The sequence below is a fragment of the Zootermopsis nevadensis genome, unplaced genomic scaffold, assembly GCF_977971745.1.
Source record: "Zootermopsis nevadensis isolate Lab colony 2312 unplaced genomic scaffold, Znev_1.0 Znev_ptg000022l, whole genome shotgun sequence".
In the NCBI taxonomy this organism is placed as follows: domain Eukaryota; kingdom Metazoa; phylum Arthropoda; class Insecta; order Blattodea; family Termopsidae; genus Zootermopsis; species Zootermopsis nevadensis.
In genome coordinates, this window is record NW_028259154.1 from 20,805,422 (window position 1) to 20,824,641 (window position 19,220).

The window sequence follows — 19,220 nt, forward strand, 5'->3', positions numbered from 1 at the left end:
AAAGTGATGATCTAATGTAAATCGAACATTTCGATAGAGAACATCATTTAATATATTTTTAAATATTTAAATGTTAATTATAGTAATATTTTAATATTTAATAGAAATTTTATTGTGATTAGACTGACAAGATTTAAACAAATATATATTTATCACACATGACGCAACTTTATCATCTCATACAGAAGAAACTAAATATTTATTCATATGTGGGACACTGGATGATATGGTGAAAATGTTTAATCCACCAACATAAAATGGCAGAAAGAGATTCCCACCTCAGACCTGTCTATTGAGGGAAACCTACGAACCTCTGTCGTCGCCATATTAAGTTTAACACAAGATCTTAAATATTACTCAACGTCTGAACCCTGTTGTACGTTTACAGTATTTTAATGTTTCCGCTCTCCTTGAGAATAAAAACTACAGTAGCTACCCAGGAGATTCTTGCGGATCTGCTGATAGATTAACTTATAATCTATTTGGTCGAGAAGTCTGGGCACAGTACTCTTCATTTACCGAAACATTTCAGAGACTCCTTCAAAAACGATGACAATATCAACAAGTGCTAACTGAAGTTTTGAACTAAGTGATATCAGTGAAGTAGTTAAATTCGTTCGGTAAACAAAAATTTATAGAATCAAAATCGTCACCCCCAATGTGCCTGAATGTAAATTCTCAACATCTTGTTCACGAGGCACTAACTTCGAAGCTATATTACGATGTCAAGACATAAACATATAAGATACTTTAATTCACTCTGTATCCCTCAAACTTTGTATCAACAGTGTTGTCAGATGTACGTTTCTCTTGGAATGAACTAATTTGACTGAGTGCCAGTCACACTCCTCTGAAGTTCATGCACGAGTTTACAGTTTCTCATGTATGAAATCCAATCTGTGTGCTTCCATATGAAACGAATAGGACCGTAATAACCCCTGACTGTTTCTGTTTTCAAATGAGTCTCAAATACGCGTGAGTGCGAGAAGTGTTGCTTCCTAAGTAAATGTCGTCATACATTCGATGCATGCAACTAACCCTATCAGCAATAAAAATAGAAATTAATGTTGGTGTATCTCTCGTACATAGCCGTGTATGATACAATGTCTGCATCCTAGTTACTGATTCAATTGGCATCACCACGTAACCTTCTTCGACTGTCTTAACACTCTTGATTCGCATTCAGAAAATCCTGCCGTCGATTTTAGACTCGAAGGTTGTCTGTCTGTCAGTCCTGAAAGTTTTCATGGCTTCCAACAGTCCTTACAGGCAAATTCTGGGACGATATACAACAAAACATGTAACTATATCTTGTTGCACATCCTTCCAAATATACCTTTTACAACTATTCTGTGTGCCTATTTGGACAAATAAAGTTGAAATAGTGTCATTAAATAATTTAAGAAAAAAATAATGTTCAACATTGAAAAATGCAGTTGAATGTTTACGACTCCTGTTTGGCGTATAGTAAGTTTCAGGTTTCTTTATTAGCTTGAAGTTCACTATCATGTTTGCAATTTTTGTAATATTTTTATTTTTAAGTCCCTGCAGGCAAATTCTCTGGCACTGCGTAAAATATACCATCATTATTTCTTTCCATTTCGTATTTTATATTAGTTACCTTTTCGACGCTTTTTAAGAACGCAGTTGTAGAAATCTTTCTAAATAGCCCAGGGACAAATAAAGTTTTAAATTTCTAATTTCTCGCAGTACTTCGCAACTGTGTGGTTTATTTGTATTATTTAGAAGGTCCAGGATTTGATTCTGTGTTCGGAAACTGGCCATCCTAACCGAACACCTTATGGACTCGTAGGTAGATGTCAGCATTTCACAGAAAGACGTATATTGTCTCCACCTTCATTCTCAACCCAGAGTGACATCGTTATGTTCACCGCCGTAAGGACCTTGCATCTCACATCCTGATTGAATTTGAACGCGGCCTTGCCCATTTATTTTAGTGGAATGCTTGGACAGTAACTTGAAATAAATCACAATCCCTTCCTTTCACATCCCTTTAAATTAATCATGTACCGTCATATTAAACGTTTGAACGTAAAGTCTTCCAATTGTGAATCGTTATTAAATAAAATAATTAACAGTCTATAATTTATTTTTTAAAAACTATCTTAATGGGATTAAAGGCCCAATAGTGTTACCAATGTGTTGAACGTAGTGGAAAGCAATGCATAGAGTTCTGTTAGATCTTTGACAGAATAAACTTAAAATTAAATTATTTGGTTATTCCGTCAAATCACAATGTATTTAAAATAAGATAATTAAAATAATTAAAATATCATTCTGTGTTCCATATCGAATAATCGATTTACAATTGGATATGGAACACAGAATGATATTTTAATTATTTTAATTATCTTATTTTAAATACATTGTGATTTGACGGAATAACCAAATAATTTAATTTTAATTTAATAAGTCACAATATGACGCAACTACACTATCTTAAGAATAAACTTATAAAATTATTTTTGCGTATGTCACACAAAATAAATTATCTGCATTATTCTTTACAATAAAATTGTGTTATAAATATAGGGAGTGTATCCTACGCTAATGTACTTCCACTTTATAAGAAACTGGAGCTAATCTTTACTGTGGGAAGAATATAATAGAATTCCCCCAGCAGCCTCGGCAGTGTTGCTACCATACATCAGAAGGATTATGTAATTTGATTTAGAGGTGCTCTAGTGACTTTTTCACCAGCAGTTCTTTTCCTCTGCTGCTAAACTAAATTTACGTTCAAAAAGATTAACTCGTGACCTTAAGAACGCAAAAGAGTCCTAAAGGCGTACGTAACCTAAACTGTCAACAGAAGATTAGGAATACAGTTTGTTATTGAACAATTAAGCTTTAATCTTCCATTAACTTTTGAGAAATATAAGTTTGTAAAACGGATATAGCCAGCCTCGATAACCATAAACTTCAATCCTTTAAAGCATTGTAGTTACCCAATGTACCACGTGCTTTAGCATTCAGTAACACTATCCAATTTCTCACAGAGTGTATTTATGGATTTCGTATAACTAAGAGAATAAACAATGATTACTTCCTTAAACAACATTAACCAACAATTTACTGTAACACAGATGCGTCGTTTTCTGTAAGACAAGAACTGACTTTTTAAATGGCGGTTAGATGAATTTCGTGTTTTCATGCTCGAATGATATACATTTTTTATATTTTATATTGCTCGTAATTTTAGTGGCATTTGGTAAGGATTTTCTGTTGACAATGTCCTGCTTCACATTTACTACCTAGAATTTATTTTTTCATTTCCTTGGAAATATGAGTTAGCTCTCATTCATGATTTTATTGCTGGTTTAGACTGAGCTTCTGCTTTTATAAACCAGTTTCAGAGACATCTGCACAAACGTAATCAGCAAGACTTGGCTCTGGCAGTCCTCCTCCCTCGATTCATGGTAGATGCTGGCTTACAAATTCATGAAATATTTAAGCTTTTACGGCGCATAAATGCACTGAAATATTTTCGGGTGGTCATCGTATTTGGGTTAGAAACGGTTGTTTCGGAGAATTTATCTGTTTCCATCATCAAGGTCGATGTTATTTTATAATTAACTTCATGAAGCAGAGTCCTTCTTAAGATGACAATAGATACTCGGCTAGACAAGAATTATCATACTTTTGCGGAAACCGGAAGTTCAATACCATGTTATAAAGAAACTGCCATCAGGCCACATTCTGAATCGGGTCCTCCGTCTTTTCCGTAATTATATTTCTTTAACAATTATTTTAATGTTATTCTTCTGTCAATTCTCAGTTACCCTCTCAGACACTGCCTCTATTTATCTGACTAAAATTTTAATCTATATTACTTGATGTGATCACCCAAACATTCAGTGAAATTTACAAATTATAAATATTGTTTTGCGGATTACTTCAGAATTCTTTACTAATTCCTTCCTCTCTGCTCCAGCTATTCCGGATACGTGACAGAATGTCTTAAAATTAATGTTTCTGTTGTATTATTACACTTTTTATAACTTACCATATTGGCTCAAAGAAAATCTGTTCAAACCTCAAAAACCGGACGATTTTCAAGCAGCGTATTTCTAAATGGTCATATGTATTATATTATTGTTCTTATCCAGTTTATTTTTTGTCAGTAGACGAAAAATTTTGGTCTCTAATACAAATTATCTCTAGTCAAATTGTAAGGAAACGCACACAGTCACAGGAACACGTGTTTGTATAATAAGAGTCTATAATGAATTCAGGAATTTTTAGAGTCGGTTTGAGAATTGCAGGATGATATTGTTCCCTGTTTTTTTTTTATCCGAGTTGTTTTCTCAGTCTTTATTCTCTCGTTTTCTTTTTCTGGTCCTTTGTTCCACCAATTGCTTCATTCCTGTCATCTTTATGTATTTCTCATGTTTGTAAATAGTCACCAGCTGGCTGCCTGCTTTTTAGACTTCATAGTATACAGTCTTGCCTTGCAAAGCAGGTAGCACTATTATAGTTGAACGAAAAATTCGCCCTTAACGATATCGGAGTTTCAGTCATCTAGACCAATTCTCGAAATATATCGATATAGAACTCCGACGTCAAACAATTTTATGTGATATGAATTACTCTGGTTTCTGAAGGTTTGTGTATTACAACAGATGAAAGCCATCTCTCTCTCTCTCTCTCTCTCTCTCTCTCTCTCTCTCTCTCTCTCTCTCTGTTCTGTTGTGGAGGGCAAGTTGTATTTGTCTAGCCACATTACTTGGAAAGTGGGGAATATGGTACGTGTATGACTTAGTTCCCTTTTCGCCTGCGGCGTGAATGCCAGGCGAACCGCACATTCCAGATCTGCCCTCAGCGGTCGCTCCCTTGAAAGACAGACGTATGTTCCCGCTCTGCAAAGAATTTTCAATAGGGAAGGGTATCTTAAGAGATGACCTGTACAAGTTGTAGCGCAGGGTCGAACCAAATGTAATCTCTCATCTCTAATCCTGTCTGTGACCTGCCCGGTGTTTTTCGACGTTTGATGAACTGTACAAAGTATAAATGAAACCGCAAGTATTATAACTGTAACTGTCATTGCACTGAGAAAGTCTGCTAAGAATTTGTTCCGGAATATTCGTCATGGAATAATGAGATAATTCAATCGGTACTTGGAGCTTACAGAATTTTTCAAACATATTATTTAAGGGTTTTTGTGATCATTAGCTTATTGTTTACTTGTTGGAGATGCATTACAATCTATTTCTGGACATAACACGTTATACATGGGTTTCGAGAAGTAAACCTTTATATTAATTTATTATTATTTGTGGTTTCAATATTTAACTGCGCTGTCAATTGTTCAGACTTTATTTGCTTTGCATTGTAGGAAAATATATTTGCAAGGAAGCGGTTGGGGCCTAGTGTAAGATACTAATTTGTAATTTACCTGGAGGACCAAGGGAAAATAAGAAGAACCTCAGTAATTATACCCGGTCTCCGGACCGAGATTTGAAGAAGTGAACCACTTGGCCGCGATGTTTGGTCCCGAAACGTTAACACACTTTCAATTTTTACTTATATGTTGTTTATAATGCATTAATTTGGGATATGTAACGATCAACATAAGCATATACATACAACACTATGAAAACTATTATGTATAAAACAGCAGTGATACTTTAGAATACTCCTGTATAAACAGATATTAGTTGTGTGTTATGTTTTCTTTTAGTTTCACAAAAAATTATTTTAGAAAGAAGTTATAGGTGTCGAGGAATTTTGTATTTTTTGTAATGTACGATGTATTGTACTGTGAGTTGTTTGTAGAGAAAACTACATGAATTTCGATTTAAGTGTGATGTAATAGGACTCAACACGAACCAAGCTTAATCATCACTGTTCGAGATCATAGTACTTGAGGAAAATACTTGAATTTGAGAGAGAACGTGACAGAACGTCAGAGAAAAGTATATAAATAGAAGCTTCATAATTTATATTCATCATCAAATATAATTAAAATGTTTTAAATGAAGAAAGTTAAGATAGGTGTGGCACACATCACTGATTGCAGACATGCGATTAATTCATAACAGTCTTAGTCTGAAAACCCTAAGGCACGAGATTAATTAAGAAACCTGTGCATAGATAGAGGGCGACGTACAAATTTATCTTAAGAAACGGATCATGCGTATGTGGACTTGATTAATCTGGCACAGAAAAGTGTCTTGTGAATACGATGATCAAGTTAAGGATTTCATTAAAGGCGGTGAAATTCTTTACCACACCAGCGATTATCGGTTTTCATAGGAGGACGTTGTTCCATGTACTTTAACAATTCATAATGCAGTCTCGCCGACGCCGAATTTCATACCGAAAAACTGACACTCTGTGTGCGCTCACCGCCTGACTCCAAGAAACGTAAACATTCAAATTAAAACTGCTGAATAATCAGATTTGTTCTCAGACATGCAGATAACATTCTTGTTCTTATCTCGTTTGCCGTGGAGAAGGACTACACATTCTGCTGTGAAGTTTGTGCATTTCACTAGTCCCATATTGCACATTTGTAACCACGGTTAGTAGATTGTGTTATTTTTGAGTGTACAGAAAATAGCCCTAGGTACAAGGCTTTGCTCTGTGGATGTCAGAACTTTCTGGAATAGTTTCATCTCAGAGTTGCAGAACTGTTCTCGTCAGAATTGTTGCTCACGGCCATATACAGTGAACATCGCAACTTCTTTGAAATGTAACGACCAGAGTCTTAATTTTTCATATTTTCACTGTAAGACTGCAGCAGGTTTTATGCTGGAGTTAGCTGTGAATGGAGTTCATATAAGAAAATGAGAGGTGGAAGAAGTTTTCTTGAAGAATGTTTCTTAATGAACGCCCTATTATAAGAAAATGTTAACATTACCAAAAGAGTATTAAAACGAGAGGTGGAAGGATGCATTTATGTAAGATTCGTATGGGGCTATTCAAGTGACCAAGGACACGAGAATCTGTGAATTAACACACTTTTCCGCAGTAACGCAGAAATGATCTGAGAATGAGTCTGTTAATTACATCTATCCTTATTTATCCTATGATATCTCATTCGAATATCAGCAGTTGATATGGCGGGTGTAAAATATTATAAATTTTAGAAACTTTATCCATTGTAATGAAAGCTACGCAATAAATGGATCTGACATCGTATTTTAACAAATCATTAAAACTGTATAAATTAGATTAAATAATTTCTATTTTTAAATTCACTTCGCTATCTAGCCTGAACAAAGACCAGCTTAACTTATAGATTTTACATTGCGGTAACCATTATGTGTAGTTTGTTGTTACTTAATTCACTTTGGCGTTACAACGTCTCCGCGTCGCGACGCGATGTGCTGAGACCCCGTAGCCAGCTTGATGAAAATTCCAAGACGTCACCACCAGATATTTTCGTCTGAGCTAGGCGAGCATTAAACCGATAAATAACGTCTATGATTCTATACAGACCAGCTGTGCTGATGATTTAGAATATATTATTCTTGAATATGATTTTCTATTATTACACCGGAGACGATATTAACATGCACTTATTCAAGTAGCCACTTCTGTCTATATCCCTGCTATAAACTATAAATTCAAAGTAATATAACAAATTATTCTGAACACAAAATTTCTAGCTATGTTTCTTTTTTAATTTTTCCGAACGGCTTAATGGAAATTGTACTTCTCGTTCATTGACTTAGTATTTTATGAGGATTGGCAGAAATAAGTATAGAAATATTTATAATGCATTTGATCAAAACAAATTTGGAATCGGCTTAACCCATTTCTGTAATCTGAGATGAAAAATAAGAGAGAAGAAGCAGCGAACACATATTAGAGGTTTTCTGACCTAAGAGAAGTAAACTGACAGAATTTTGGAGATAAATGTGAGACTAAAAGATTGATAACGGAGAAATTCATAAAACATTTTTGTTTGAAAGCCCGAAGAGAAGAAACCACTTGGAAGATCTAGGCGTATTTAAGTGGACAATGATAAATTGAATCTTAGGTAAATGAGATTAAAAAGTGTGGATTGGATTTGTATGAATCAGATGCTGATAGTGGGTCGTTGTGAACACGGCTTTTCTGGGAAAATCTTGACTAGCCTTGCGAGAGGCACACTGTTCCGTGGAGTGAACTAGTCGGTTACCCAGTATGCTAAAGCCGCACGTGAACTGAGAGTTGCAGCATTACATTTACTGATCAAAATCTTATTACGTCTTTATTGTTCATTTTGGAAAAGCGACTTTTATTATGAACAATAAAGAAAACAGGCAGTCTGGCGTCGCGACGCCTATCAGCCGAACAATACAAAAGATTCCGAATAAAGCGAAGACTTGCCTGAGGAGCCTATCTTCTCGACGACGACTCACGACTCAAAATAAATCGAAGTGCATCAGGGCTGCGTACAACACAACGCAGGCAGACCCCGAGCGTCGAGATAACTATCGTTTGATTATACACAAGGTTCTCAATCGAGGGAAGACGAACATCAGAACTCCATAAGGCACGACGCCGATATACCGACATCAACATGGAATTCTGAATAAACCGATGGTGGCTTTCGGGTGCCGTTAGCTATAAATCTGACTCCTGACGTCGCGACGCCTATCACATGAAACAGACACAATTCCGATAAAAGCAAAGCCGGACATCAGGTCGCCGTACGGTACGCGATTGTCACGATGATTCTCGCCGTAACAGACACAAGATTTAAAAAATGCGATGATGAGTAATCGAACGCCGTACGACAAGACACTAGCAAACCGACGCCGGGCATCGATTCTCCTATCTACCCGACGCAGGCGGAGGATTTGCAAATAAAGCGATGGCGGGCCTTGGGACGCGCAAAGGACACAACGGTGGAAGGCCGACGACGAGAGTAGGACGATAAGCATCTTGAAGACGAACGTTGTGACGCCATGCTATGGGACGCTACGAGCGTCACGACATTCTCACTTTATCGAAAAATGTGAAGATGAACCTCCGATCACCAGAATGTGACGTCGCGTTTTGCGAGGTAGCCAACTTTGAAAGTTTATTTTTTTTAAAACCAACCGAAAATGATCCAAACTTACTCAAACTAACCTTATGCAACCTAACCTAACGTATTCCAACCTCACCCAGCGTAACACAATCCTACCTAAAACAACATAACCAGGCCTAACCCGAATTAACCTAACATCAGCCATCATTTAACGAGAGTTCATCCAACCCAATCGAGCCTAATCTAATTCAACCGAACTTAAACTAACCTTAATTCAAAATAACCAATCAAAACCAAACCGTATGTTACGCGTCTAATTGATCTGTATACGTATGTTTCGTTGAATGCTTTTATGTACAATTCCTAAAGTAGGGTTTGTCTTTAGTTATGTTTCATATTCCTTTGCTTCAGTTGGCAGGCCCGCACGATGTTTAAAGAAATTATACTTTTACGCCTGACCGTAGAATCTTATGTAGTGTGTCTTGTAATATATTTGTGTAGTGGCTGTTGGGTAAAGTTTTTAGGTTTTCTAAAGTACCCTAGGGGAATTAGTTCTTTAGAGTTGTTTTTTATTTTCATGAAATTGTCAATTTGTTGTTCACTAAACTTAAAGTTGAAAAGTTTCCTCTTTTTTTTCCGAATGTTAGTTTTATTTTCAACCCGTAGTCTGTGAAAACGAGCCGAAGTTGAATTGGAACACTTGGTATAATGCTTTGCGACCTACGACGAACCAGTAATATGTGGTTTGAGAATTCCATCGCTTTGTGGAAGTTCTGACTGGCAATAGCGTGCTTAAAAGTTTTCTAGTTTCTAATTAAATTATGCAAATTACTGTGGCTAGTTCTCAAGTAATGGCAAGTATTCTAACCACAGAACGGCATACACATGTGATTTGTTCGTGTCTTTGTATGTTGTCTTCTATTTAAATGATTTTATGCACTGCGAAGTATGTATTGAACCCGAGTCTATATTTCCTCTTAACAGCTGAGATGGAGTAGAAGTCCGACATGGGCGCATAGCAGTTAACGATTTCTGTGCTTAGTGGATTCAACGAGGATTGGCCATTAAACTGGCTTGCCTCGGGTCTTGTAATACTCATCCTACTGCTACCTACTGAATGCTTCAACCCTCGGGTCTCAATGTGTGAAATTTCTGTTTGTATGAAGAAGACAATGTCAGAATATTCAGTGTTGGTGTAACCTCCTAGGGCTTCGCACGCGCTTGTCTTGTTTACGCTTATTGCATCTCCAAAATGTAACAGAGCTGACGTGTAATGTCTCTGTGTTACCAGTATCATAACAGTCTGTTGTTGAAACAGACGGCTTCAGATACCCCACACAATCCACGTGTTGTTGCATTTACTTCCGAGGTAGAAAAGGTATTCCAAATCTTACTACAGAACTGTAAATCTGTGTCCTTTCATCCAACTTTTCTACTCAATCCCTAACTGAATTATTGACACCAATGTAACTATTATAGTATGTCTGAGAATTATTTGGAAGTAGCAGGAGACTACACTAGAAACTTGCATGTGTTGAGTTATGACACTACATGATTAATTGATTTTGTATCAAATACTAATTTGGATTCACTGTGCTTTGTGATCGCAATTGGTGTTCTGTGGGCACAGTGTTTTGTTTGTATTGAAAAAATACATTTTATCAGCTCTTTCAGAAATATTGTTGGAATAATCAGACTTTTTCGGGGGGGATAATAGCGAAACAGCAAAGGCTTATATGGAAAGTTCAGTCTGTGATACCGAAAAAGATACGAATGTCAAAATCAGAGGTCAAAACAAAGCTGATCTCGTCTTTAATATGGCATGAATTATCTATAGTAATACATTCATACAAAATAAATCCTCTACAGAATATTCTTACTTTAAGTTTTGAAACATTACTGCGCGGCATTTGTAAAAATACGGAAAAAATTTGACCCTTCACACAAATCGATCTTCTGTTGGCAAACAAATGTCATTGTAACAATAGCCTACTCGTCTGATTTGACCATAGATAACGTTCTTATATTACTGAAAAGAATTTTCTTAAATATGTCTGATTTTGAATCTGTTTAGAAAATAGAATTTTCGGGAATTTATTTTCAGCAGTGTATTACACTCGTTGAAATACGTATAATACAAGTCAAACGCTGACTGCTTTGAAGGTGTCAGTATTCACTAAACGTATGTGGCAATGTATGCATTGTGGAACCATCTGCGTAATACATCAGACCTCACGTTTACGAAACGCGGTATAAACACCATACCACAGTATCTCTGTGATGTACACGAAGACCTCTTAACCGAGTATTCGTTGTCGTAAACTCATTTCACGTTGTGCTAATTTATAAATTCTTTCATATGTATTCGTTATTCTCAAAGTGTTTGCTTTCAGTGGCTAATTTTATTCGTCGTTCTCCCGTCGATTGTACTATATTACTGGATGTAAAGCTACTTAGGGCTAGGTAGAGGGCAGGAAGTTAATATAGCTGATCACTTTGATTTGTACATAATCACGTTGAACTTGAATTTTGTGTGGGTTGGAATATTTAAAGTCATGCGTAACACAATTACAAGAAGTGGCTTTATCTCGAATAAATGAAACGTGTAAAATATCCTGAAATAATTGCGTGGATCAAAGCGAAGCTCAGTTTATGCGGTTCAAAGGCACGTGTGTATAGTCAGAATGCAATAAAAGTCGAACATTTATAGTCGTCATGGTAAAAATGTAGTCTGCTTTAACCTTTATAATCACGGAGTTTATTAATGTATTGTGTTTGTGTGTGTTTGGTATGTATGCATGTATGTATGTCTGTGCATGCATGCGTGTTTGCATGTATTCATGTATGTATGATAAATTTAAAATCTGAACACAACAAATTCATCTCTCAGATACGATCCTTAGTATGCTTCATTCCCGTTCCATACCTGCGATCCATTTTAATCCACTCTTTTCACCTCGTTTTCTGTCATGCGACTGGCCGTTTCACAAATTATTGTTTTAAAAAATTCCGTTTATATTTGCTATCTACCCATGCGAACTTATTGCCATAAGCATATGTATCGTAGCATCGTACATTTCACAGTAGAAGTTGTCTGTATAAACCGCGAATTACCTCGTTCTGCCTACATTAAAATATGAACACTTGCTTCGGGCATGAATGTATAATTAATGTAAATATTTACTATGAAATTTTACTTTGTATTCTTCCATCATTCCCCATTCTTGTTCATAAGTGTGAATGCATTTCAATATTTCGATATGCTGCCGTGCACGTATCAACTGTGGAATTTTTCAGATAGCCATGGTTATTTATTCAACATTATTGACATCCTAAGTTTTAATTAAACATACGCGTTCTTTGACCATTTCTCACAACGAAATATCGCAGTTAGATCAGGTGATTTGTCATATAATATTAATGCAGGAATTCTAAATATTAATTTCCTTTTCTATGAATGTTTTAGTTTTTTTAATGTTTCTGTATGTCATGAAGGTTTTTCTGTTCAGTCACTGTGGTTAATTCGTTTCTGGGACGGTTTACGTTCGCAAATCAATACGCCTGCTACAATGGGAGAGTGGGGACAGACCACAGTACAGTATAGGCTGTGGATCTGTTGTTTTGCATCAGGAATTTTAAAATGTTTACATTTGCCTTCCTTCAAATCACTAATTCAGGCAGAAAACTTAATGTCTTCCGAGATATTCAAGACTTAGGTGATTCCGTCGTTTCGGGCAGACTGGCTTTAAGGCAACGCTTCATATTTGCATTCGTAATATACCCGGTTCGAATGTATATAACGTCGAATGAGATGAAAAAATAGTTTTTTATTGTGGAAGAGATAATAATTTGGAAGAAAGAGGAATTGACATACTTATAAACGCTATTTCGCAGTCCGCTTCTAAATAACAAGACACAATAAATCTAAAAAAATTCGGTAACTCATCCGAAAATCTGAGGAATTCCTGAGTAAAAGTCCGGAGTATTACGGCAACAGAAAATCTCGATAAGAGAATATCGATATGTCATTGAAATGGCGTCCGAAAACATCCTTGACGTCCAAAAACTGTACATTATGATGATAAGAGAGGATCGCTTCTAGTGGTGTTGATCCCATGCGATTTCCTGATCAGAGTGTAAATGGGACTGAATCGCTGTCTCTGCTGTGTCGTAAAGACTCGAAACGGAGAAAAAAACTTTAGAAAGATGAAACACCGTATGACATATATTACATATAAACGTAAAAACCACAAAATATATTAACTGTTTTAAACATGGTCTATATGGTGACATATTACATATTGTTTATGCATATAATAATGAAGATAACATTGAATGACCCATTTGATAATCTTATAATTTTATATCATTTGATTTATGTTAGTGATTTTAAAACATCTCTCCTCTAAGCAGATATCACTAAACGGTGTAAAATTCTTTGTCAGAACCACACAACATAAGCTTGAGAAATGAGATGCTGTACAGTACGGCAGTGAGAAAATTTATGCAGCATTGTGGGCGAAAGTAAGATAAGATATATTTTGTTCAGTCCAACAAGAACTTTCCAAAATGTTACAACATCCTTATACCTCGTAAGTAAAACTATTTTCTATGATCTGTATGATAAAGGTTTAATATCAGACAGGGGCAGGATTTTTATCTTCCCCTTTACGGACTTACCGTGCTGTTAGTGCCGGAGTAAAATGACTCCGATCACTTACTGCATCTAGAGCCGACGGTAAGTGCGTGTGGACCCTTACCTCTACTATAAGACTTCATTTTTTATCACAGACGGAAGCCCAGCCAATAGCAGCTTCCTAAATTTTACTAACCTAACGATAACACGAAACCTGTATAAATTAGTAAATTTCTCGTTTTGCATTAAATTTTCCTAGTATTATCATTCCACAACTTGTCCTGAACACTTTGTTTTAAAACACTTGTAATTTGTGTTCTTACCACGAAGTAAGATACTTAGTTTTTCACTTATACATAGGGACTTTTGTTAAAATGTTTCATTTATTTTGGTCTTAAGCGTTTAGGAGTGCGGGCGAATTTATATCAGTTCTTTAAATGAAGAATAATATAAGTTTTCAGAATTTATTTATTCTCCTCATTTCACTGTAAATATTATTTGTAGTTTTTAGTGCTGTTCCTATTGGACATTTGTGCCTTAATACGTTGACGTTAAATCTGGCAAACCGTGGACCTGTATTCCAGTCAGAACCTTTTGAAACCCCTCCCCCTTGCTTTGAGCATTGCTCGCCTTTTGCTTTGTTTACGTCCGGGACAGAACATTAGAACAGTGCCCTCTCTTGTGGTCTAGAGAACTGCCCTGGGTGTAGTCACGACAGTGTGAATGGCAGATAATTGATTTTATAGTGAAATGAGCACGAAGTGAGCCATTGATTAACATAGTCACCTGCTCCATTCATTTCCCTGGGGTGACAGGCATGACTCTGAGCACAGGGTTTGCCACATGACAGTAAGAGCAGGATGCTTAGGTTCTAAATAAGGACTGTAGTTAAGCTGACATTATTTTCCATTTTATGATGTGTTTTTCATGTGCACAGAGTTTATAAATTTCATTCTTCTCTCGTTTTCAGGTGAATGGCTGTTATTATACAGATATTTGTTATTGAATTTATTGTTAATATTAGTACAGACGTTTGAGACTGAACGAGGAACTCGATGAATATTTGGGCAGTACTCTAAGAAATCTGTCAGAATAATGATAATCGACCATAAATATATAAATAGAGCCAAAACTCGAAAATTTATTTACCTTAAATACACCCTGTGCCAAAGATATCTAATTCACCCTGGTTTAAAAATAGTTTTGCTTTTAAATTATTTACGAAAAAAAAGGGATTTAATGTGTAAATAGACAGAAAGACTGTGATTGCGAAAATGTCATATATTAAGACGTTAATAAAATGGTCAACAACAGTGGTCTGGTGACAGATGTGTGCGTTAAAGTAGGACAATGATGATGATGTGCTATAGGCAGAAACGCGTATGTTCAGTACGAGTTACGTATTCTTTACATAAGTGAAATAAAATTTAAGTTGTTTATTTCTGATAGTCAATTGCAGTTAGACGTTATGAGGAATTACAAGGTGTGTGTCTATAAACAAATTAATAATTAATTAAGGCAACTGATCTGGTAAAAATAACGATACATTTACTAGGATTTCAGCTTAATACGGTTATATAACTTGGTAACTGTAATCGGCATGAGGAAATAATTGCGTAAGTAATGCAACGAACTTCTTTACGAGAAAAAACAACAAAAAAACAACTGCAAGTAAAGTTATATATATAACTAACTGTTAACATCAGCCAGAAAACTAAAATCCTTGACAAAGTCACAGTGCCGTAGCGAGCGAATGTGTTAACTGATAGAAAGCCAATATTACTACGTTGCATACAATTAGAAGTAATTTTCTAGTGTTGGGAAAATAAGTATTATGAACAAGTACTGCTTGCTGATTGCAGCTGAATGAAACAACATACAAATTTGTTATAAATATAATTTTGTCAAGTGCATAAGTTTCGTAAATACGATAATAAAATAATGAATACTTGAATTATTTAGAATGTTATCCGATTACATTTCATACATTTATCTCGTTAGTGGGCAGAAATCTCCGAGTCGTCGAAGTAAACGAATGGATTCGGTAGCATAAAAATATATTCATAGATTTAAGATTCAGGGTTTAACATAAAAAACAATCCCTCAAAATATTTAGGGTACCTTGATTGACTAACTCCGGTGTTTAATTAAACCGTGTTTGTTTACTTCATAATGTACAAATTAATATGAGTGACAAACAGCGTGGTGTATCTGACGGCCATTGTATATTATTTTAATTGCTCTTTATATATTGTGCAATAAAATTAGATTTATGAAAATGAAGTGCCCATTATATGACGCAGGAATTCAATAGAACTTTTCCCCCCGTTAACTATATTACTTTGAACGTTAATCATTTATGTTGGGTTACCGTAGATAAATAAACTTTTGCCGTACATGTGTATTAATCAGTGAATGGCTTGTGCATAGACAGATTTATTGTATTTGACAGGCAATTTCTGATGAAAGGAAAGCCAATAAAGACATACGCAATGCTGTAGATAATTTATTGCGTTTCCAGAATTCAGCCAGTGAAACAGCAAAACGTTTTCACTGCTTTATGTGTAAGTTACTTTTTTTTTGTAGCAACAAGACCAGTACTCAGAAAGAAATTCTATAGAAGTATGAACCAAGTCCAAACCTCAGTAATTCTCCATCTGTCAAAGTTTTAAAAAAGTTCAACCATTAATTTAAACTTCAAAGTTTGGTAAGCTATGTCGAAGCTAGTTGTACATAAAAATCCACATCCTTTACAGTGTTTTGGCGAATAGGTTGTCTGTGTCACGATGTATCAGGAAACTTTCATAACTATGCTGAGGTTATATACGTACGAGGCTAATAAATCTTTGAAATGTATGTTATTATTTGGACGAATCACCCTATGTACATTCCAAAATATTGACAAGAAAAAAAAAATAAAAAAAACACGAAAATGAACCATTGCACCAGTTGTTTTGAATAACATAATCTCTTACTCCGATGTAAGAACAAGTGGTTGAATATGAAGTGCACAGAAATATAAGTTGAAAGTGGGAGGCTTATACTAAGCGACTAATTTGGTATTAACTAACAAATGGTTTAGGGATTTGTGCAGGTCACAAATTCTTTATGATAATAAAACATAGAAAATTATGATATGTCGGATATTGTATATTCGATATTTGGATATAGACTTAAATCATAGGATAGCATTAAACCTAATTTTAATAATACATTTGTTCTGTCTCCACCTTCAGGTTTGAAGTATCTACCTGCATGTCCATACGGCGTTACAACCCAGAAGACCAAGAACAAAATCTTCAGCGGCCTGAGGACCTTAACTGTCACGCATAAATACGGTCTGCGGGTGTGGATTAGGTTTATCGTCGTCAGCATGGAGTCGAGTGATGGGCTTTTGTGGACAAGTAAGTGAACCTTCTGGCTTCATAAAAGACTGGGCAGTTTGTAAATGAGCGATTCTCATCCTTTTAAGACAGAATCTGATCTATGAAGTTAGCCATGTTTAGCTATCGGTCGTAAGTAACCGGGTGATATTTTTATGTACATTTCTAAAGGATAGATCACGGAGAAACAAGTATGAATGTTTATTCAGCATTTTATAGGAACTGTAACTATTTGCTATTTCAGCTTCTTACAGCAGTAAAGATGTCAATTGTGGTCTTCTGTGTTTTGATACCGTTCGGATTTAAGTTATCTTTTTTTGCCTATATTTCAAAGATAGTTGTAGTAGAATTAGTACGGACAGCTTGTCCGTTTCAATTGTCTTAAAGGATGAGGAGAACTCACGCCAATGATTATGGCGTGCCTGTTGTAGATTTGTAGATCCCGTCCTAGTGTCCTTAGAGAAATACCTCCATATTCCATTCCCAAATTCAAGGTGAAAATGCACACCGAAAACTGAATGAATATTACCGTCAACTTCTCGAAAACTTGTGATTTCTTGATTGCTAACCTCAATTTGTTAGATCTGATAGTGATAAATATTGTTCAAATGTGCTGTTATGTTGGAGTCTAACTCCTACTCTGCTCATCCATCTACCGTGTTTACTCCGTAGTGGAGGGTTTGAACAAACTGTTTAATCAGGAAAACATCAGTTCATCACTTTGTCTCCAATGTTTATTTGGGAATTTAGTTCTACTTAAGCTATATGTAGCGTCTGCTGCTTCATCGCAGGGGATCGCTGAAGTGTAGTCCCCGCACCTACTATTGCGATGTAGGTCTATCGACGTTCCAAGGACGGAGCTGGTCCCTGTACCGTCTATGAATTTTAACCGGCTGACATGGCTGATAGACCCAGAAGATTTTATTTATGTCAGTCGCCGTGAACGATTCAGATCATACGCTGTTATTACTAACATTACTCTTAACAAAGTAATCCCACAATACTTAGACAGGGGAATATTTAATTTGCCTTTGTTCTTCAACGCATTATGTCCATTTATACTAAAATGTCATGACTTTGTCGAAAAAAAAAATGTTCTCTGTTGGATCTTAAACATTTTTCAGTTGATCCTTTCTATGAATCATAATTATTTGGTATGAAATTTCGTAAATACTTAATTTGTATGACCCAGGTAATCTATTTGATCTTCTTCTTACCTTCAACATATGTTTGCAGTCTTTGAACTTTCAGAATGAGAACTTTGAACAAAACTCATCCGCCATTTATAAAATAGTTTCTTATTCGTTAAAGTTAATGTACGAGCGAGTGAGAAAAGATTAATATTATTATGTCCATGATTTCTTTTAGTTATATAAATATCACGTTTGAGGTAGATTAGTATTTCCTTCACTGCGTAACCTTCGTGTTTTCCAACAGAACTGTTTCAGCTATAATACGCTACTTGGTTCTGGACTTGTAAAGAGGGCTCATTTGAACCACAGCTCCTTGTCACATGCCCGTGAAGTGTAGATTCAAGTGTTGAAGCAGGACGGAAAAAGGAAAGATAAGTTAATTAGAATTGCAAATTTGGTGATTTGAGATTCAAATGAGCTTCCATTTGGTTCATGTGCCCGTAGGACTTGGCGGTGAATTTTCGATCATTTCTGATTCACCCTCATGACCATTACAAATTAGTAAAATCCATTAGCTTTAAGTTGTGATCTCTCAAAGTGCAAGGGTTTTTGCTATAAGTTGGTATACTGATATCAGTGGCGGTTATTCAATTTGTCTGGAGCGCTATGGTAATTAGAGATAACTTTTAAGAGCACATTGGTTATTTGCGAGACGTACTCGTACATGCCATCATATTTAGTTTTGTAATTTCTTCCTAATTTTTTAAAATCCAACTAAAATACAGAAGAAAGAAAGAAATTTTCATATTAAATTAATTTGTGAATTTAGACAGTTTGAAATGAAATTTTCCAAATTTCTTTTACGATTGGTGTCATTTGAGATATATGACATGATTACGTTTAACACATCAGTTACCATGTATGCGTGCAATGGACAACAGTTACAAATCATTCGCTGTTGGCTTTGTCAACATAACCTAAATGGAAAGTAAATAATGTATATGTTTTATATGTGCATTTAAAACATATATCAATAGGCGTAATATTTTAAGGGTTGAGGGGGGTTTACGTACATTCATTTTGAA

The 19,220-nt window shown here is 35.6% G+C and overlaps 1 protein-coding gene across 3 annotated transcripts in view; it reads left to right on the plus strand.

Moving 5' to 3' along the window:
* Gycalpha99B (guanylate cyclase 1 soluble subunit alpha 2) overlaps positions 1 to 19,220 on the plus strand; it is a 332,598-nt gene that overhangs the window by 166,778 nt on the left and 146,600 nt on the right. For all 3 annotated transcript variants that reach the window (XM_022085005.2, XM_022085007.2, XM_022085006.2), the window contains exon 4: positions 16,856 to 17,023. In XM_022085005.2, coding sequence (XP_021940697.1) covers positions 17,006 to 17,023 — 18 coding nt within the window. In that variant the 5' untranslated portion in view covers positions 16,856 to 17,005. The remainder of the gene's footprint in view (positions 1 to 16,855; positions 17,024 to 19,220) is intronic.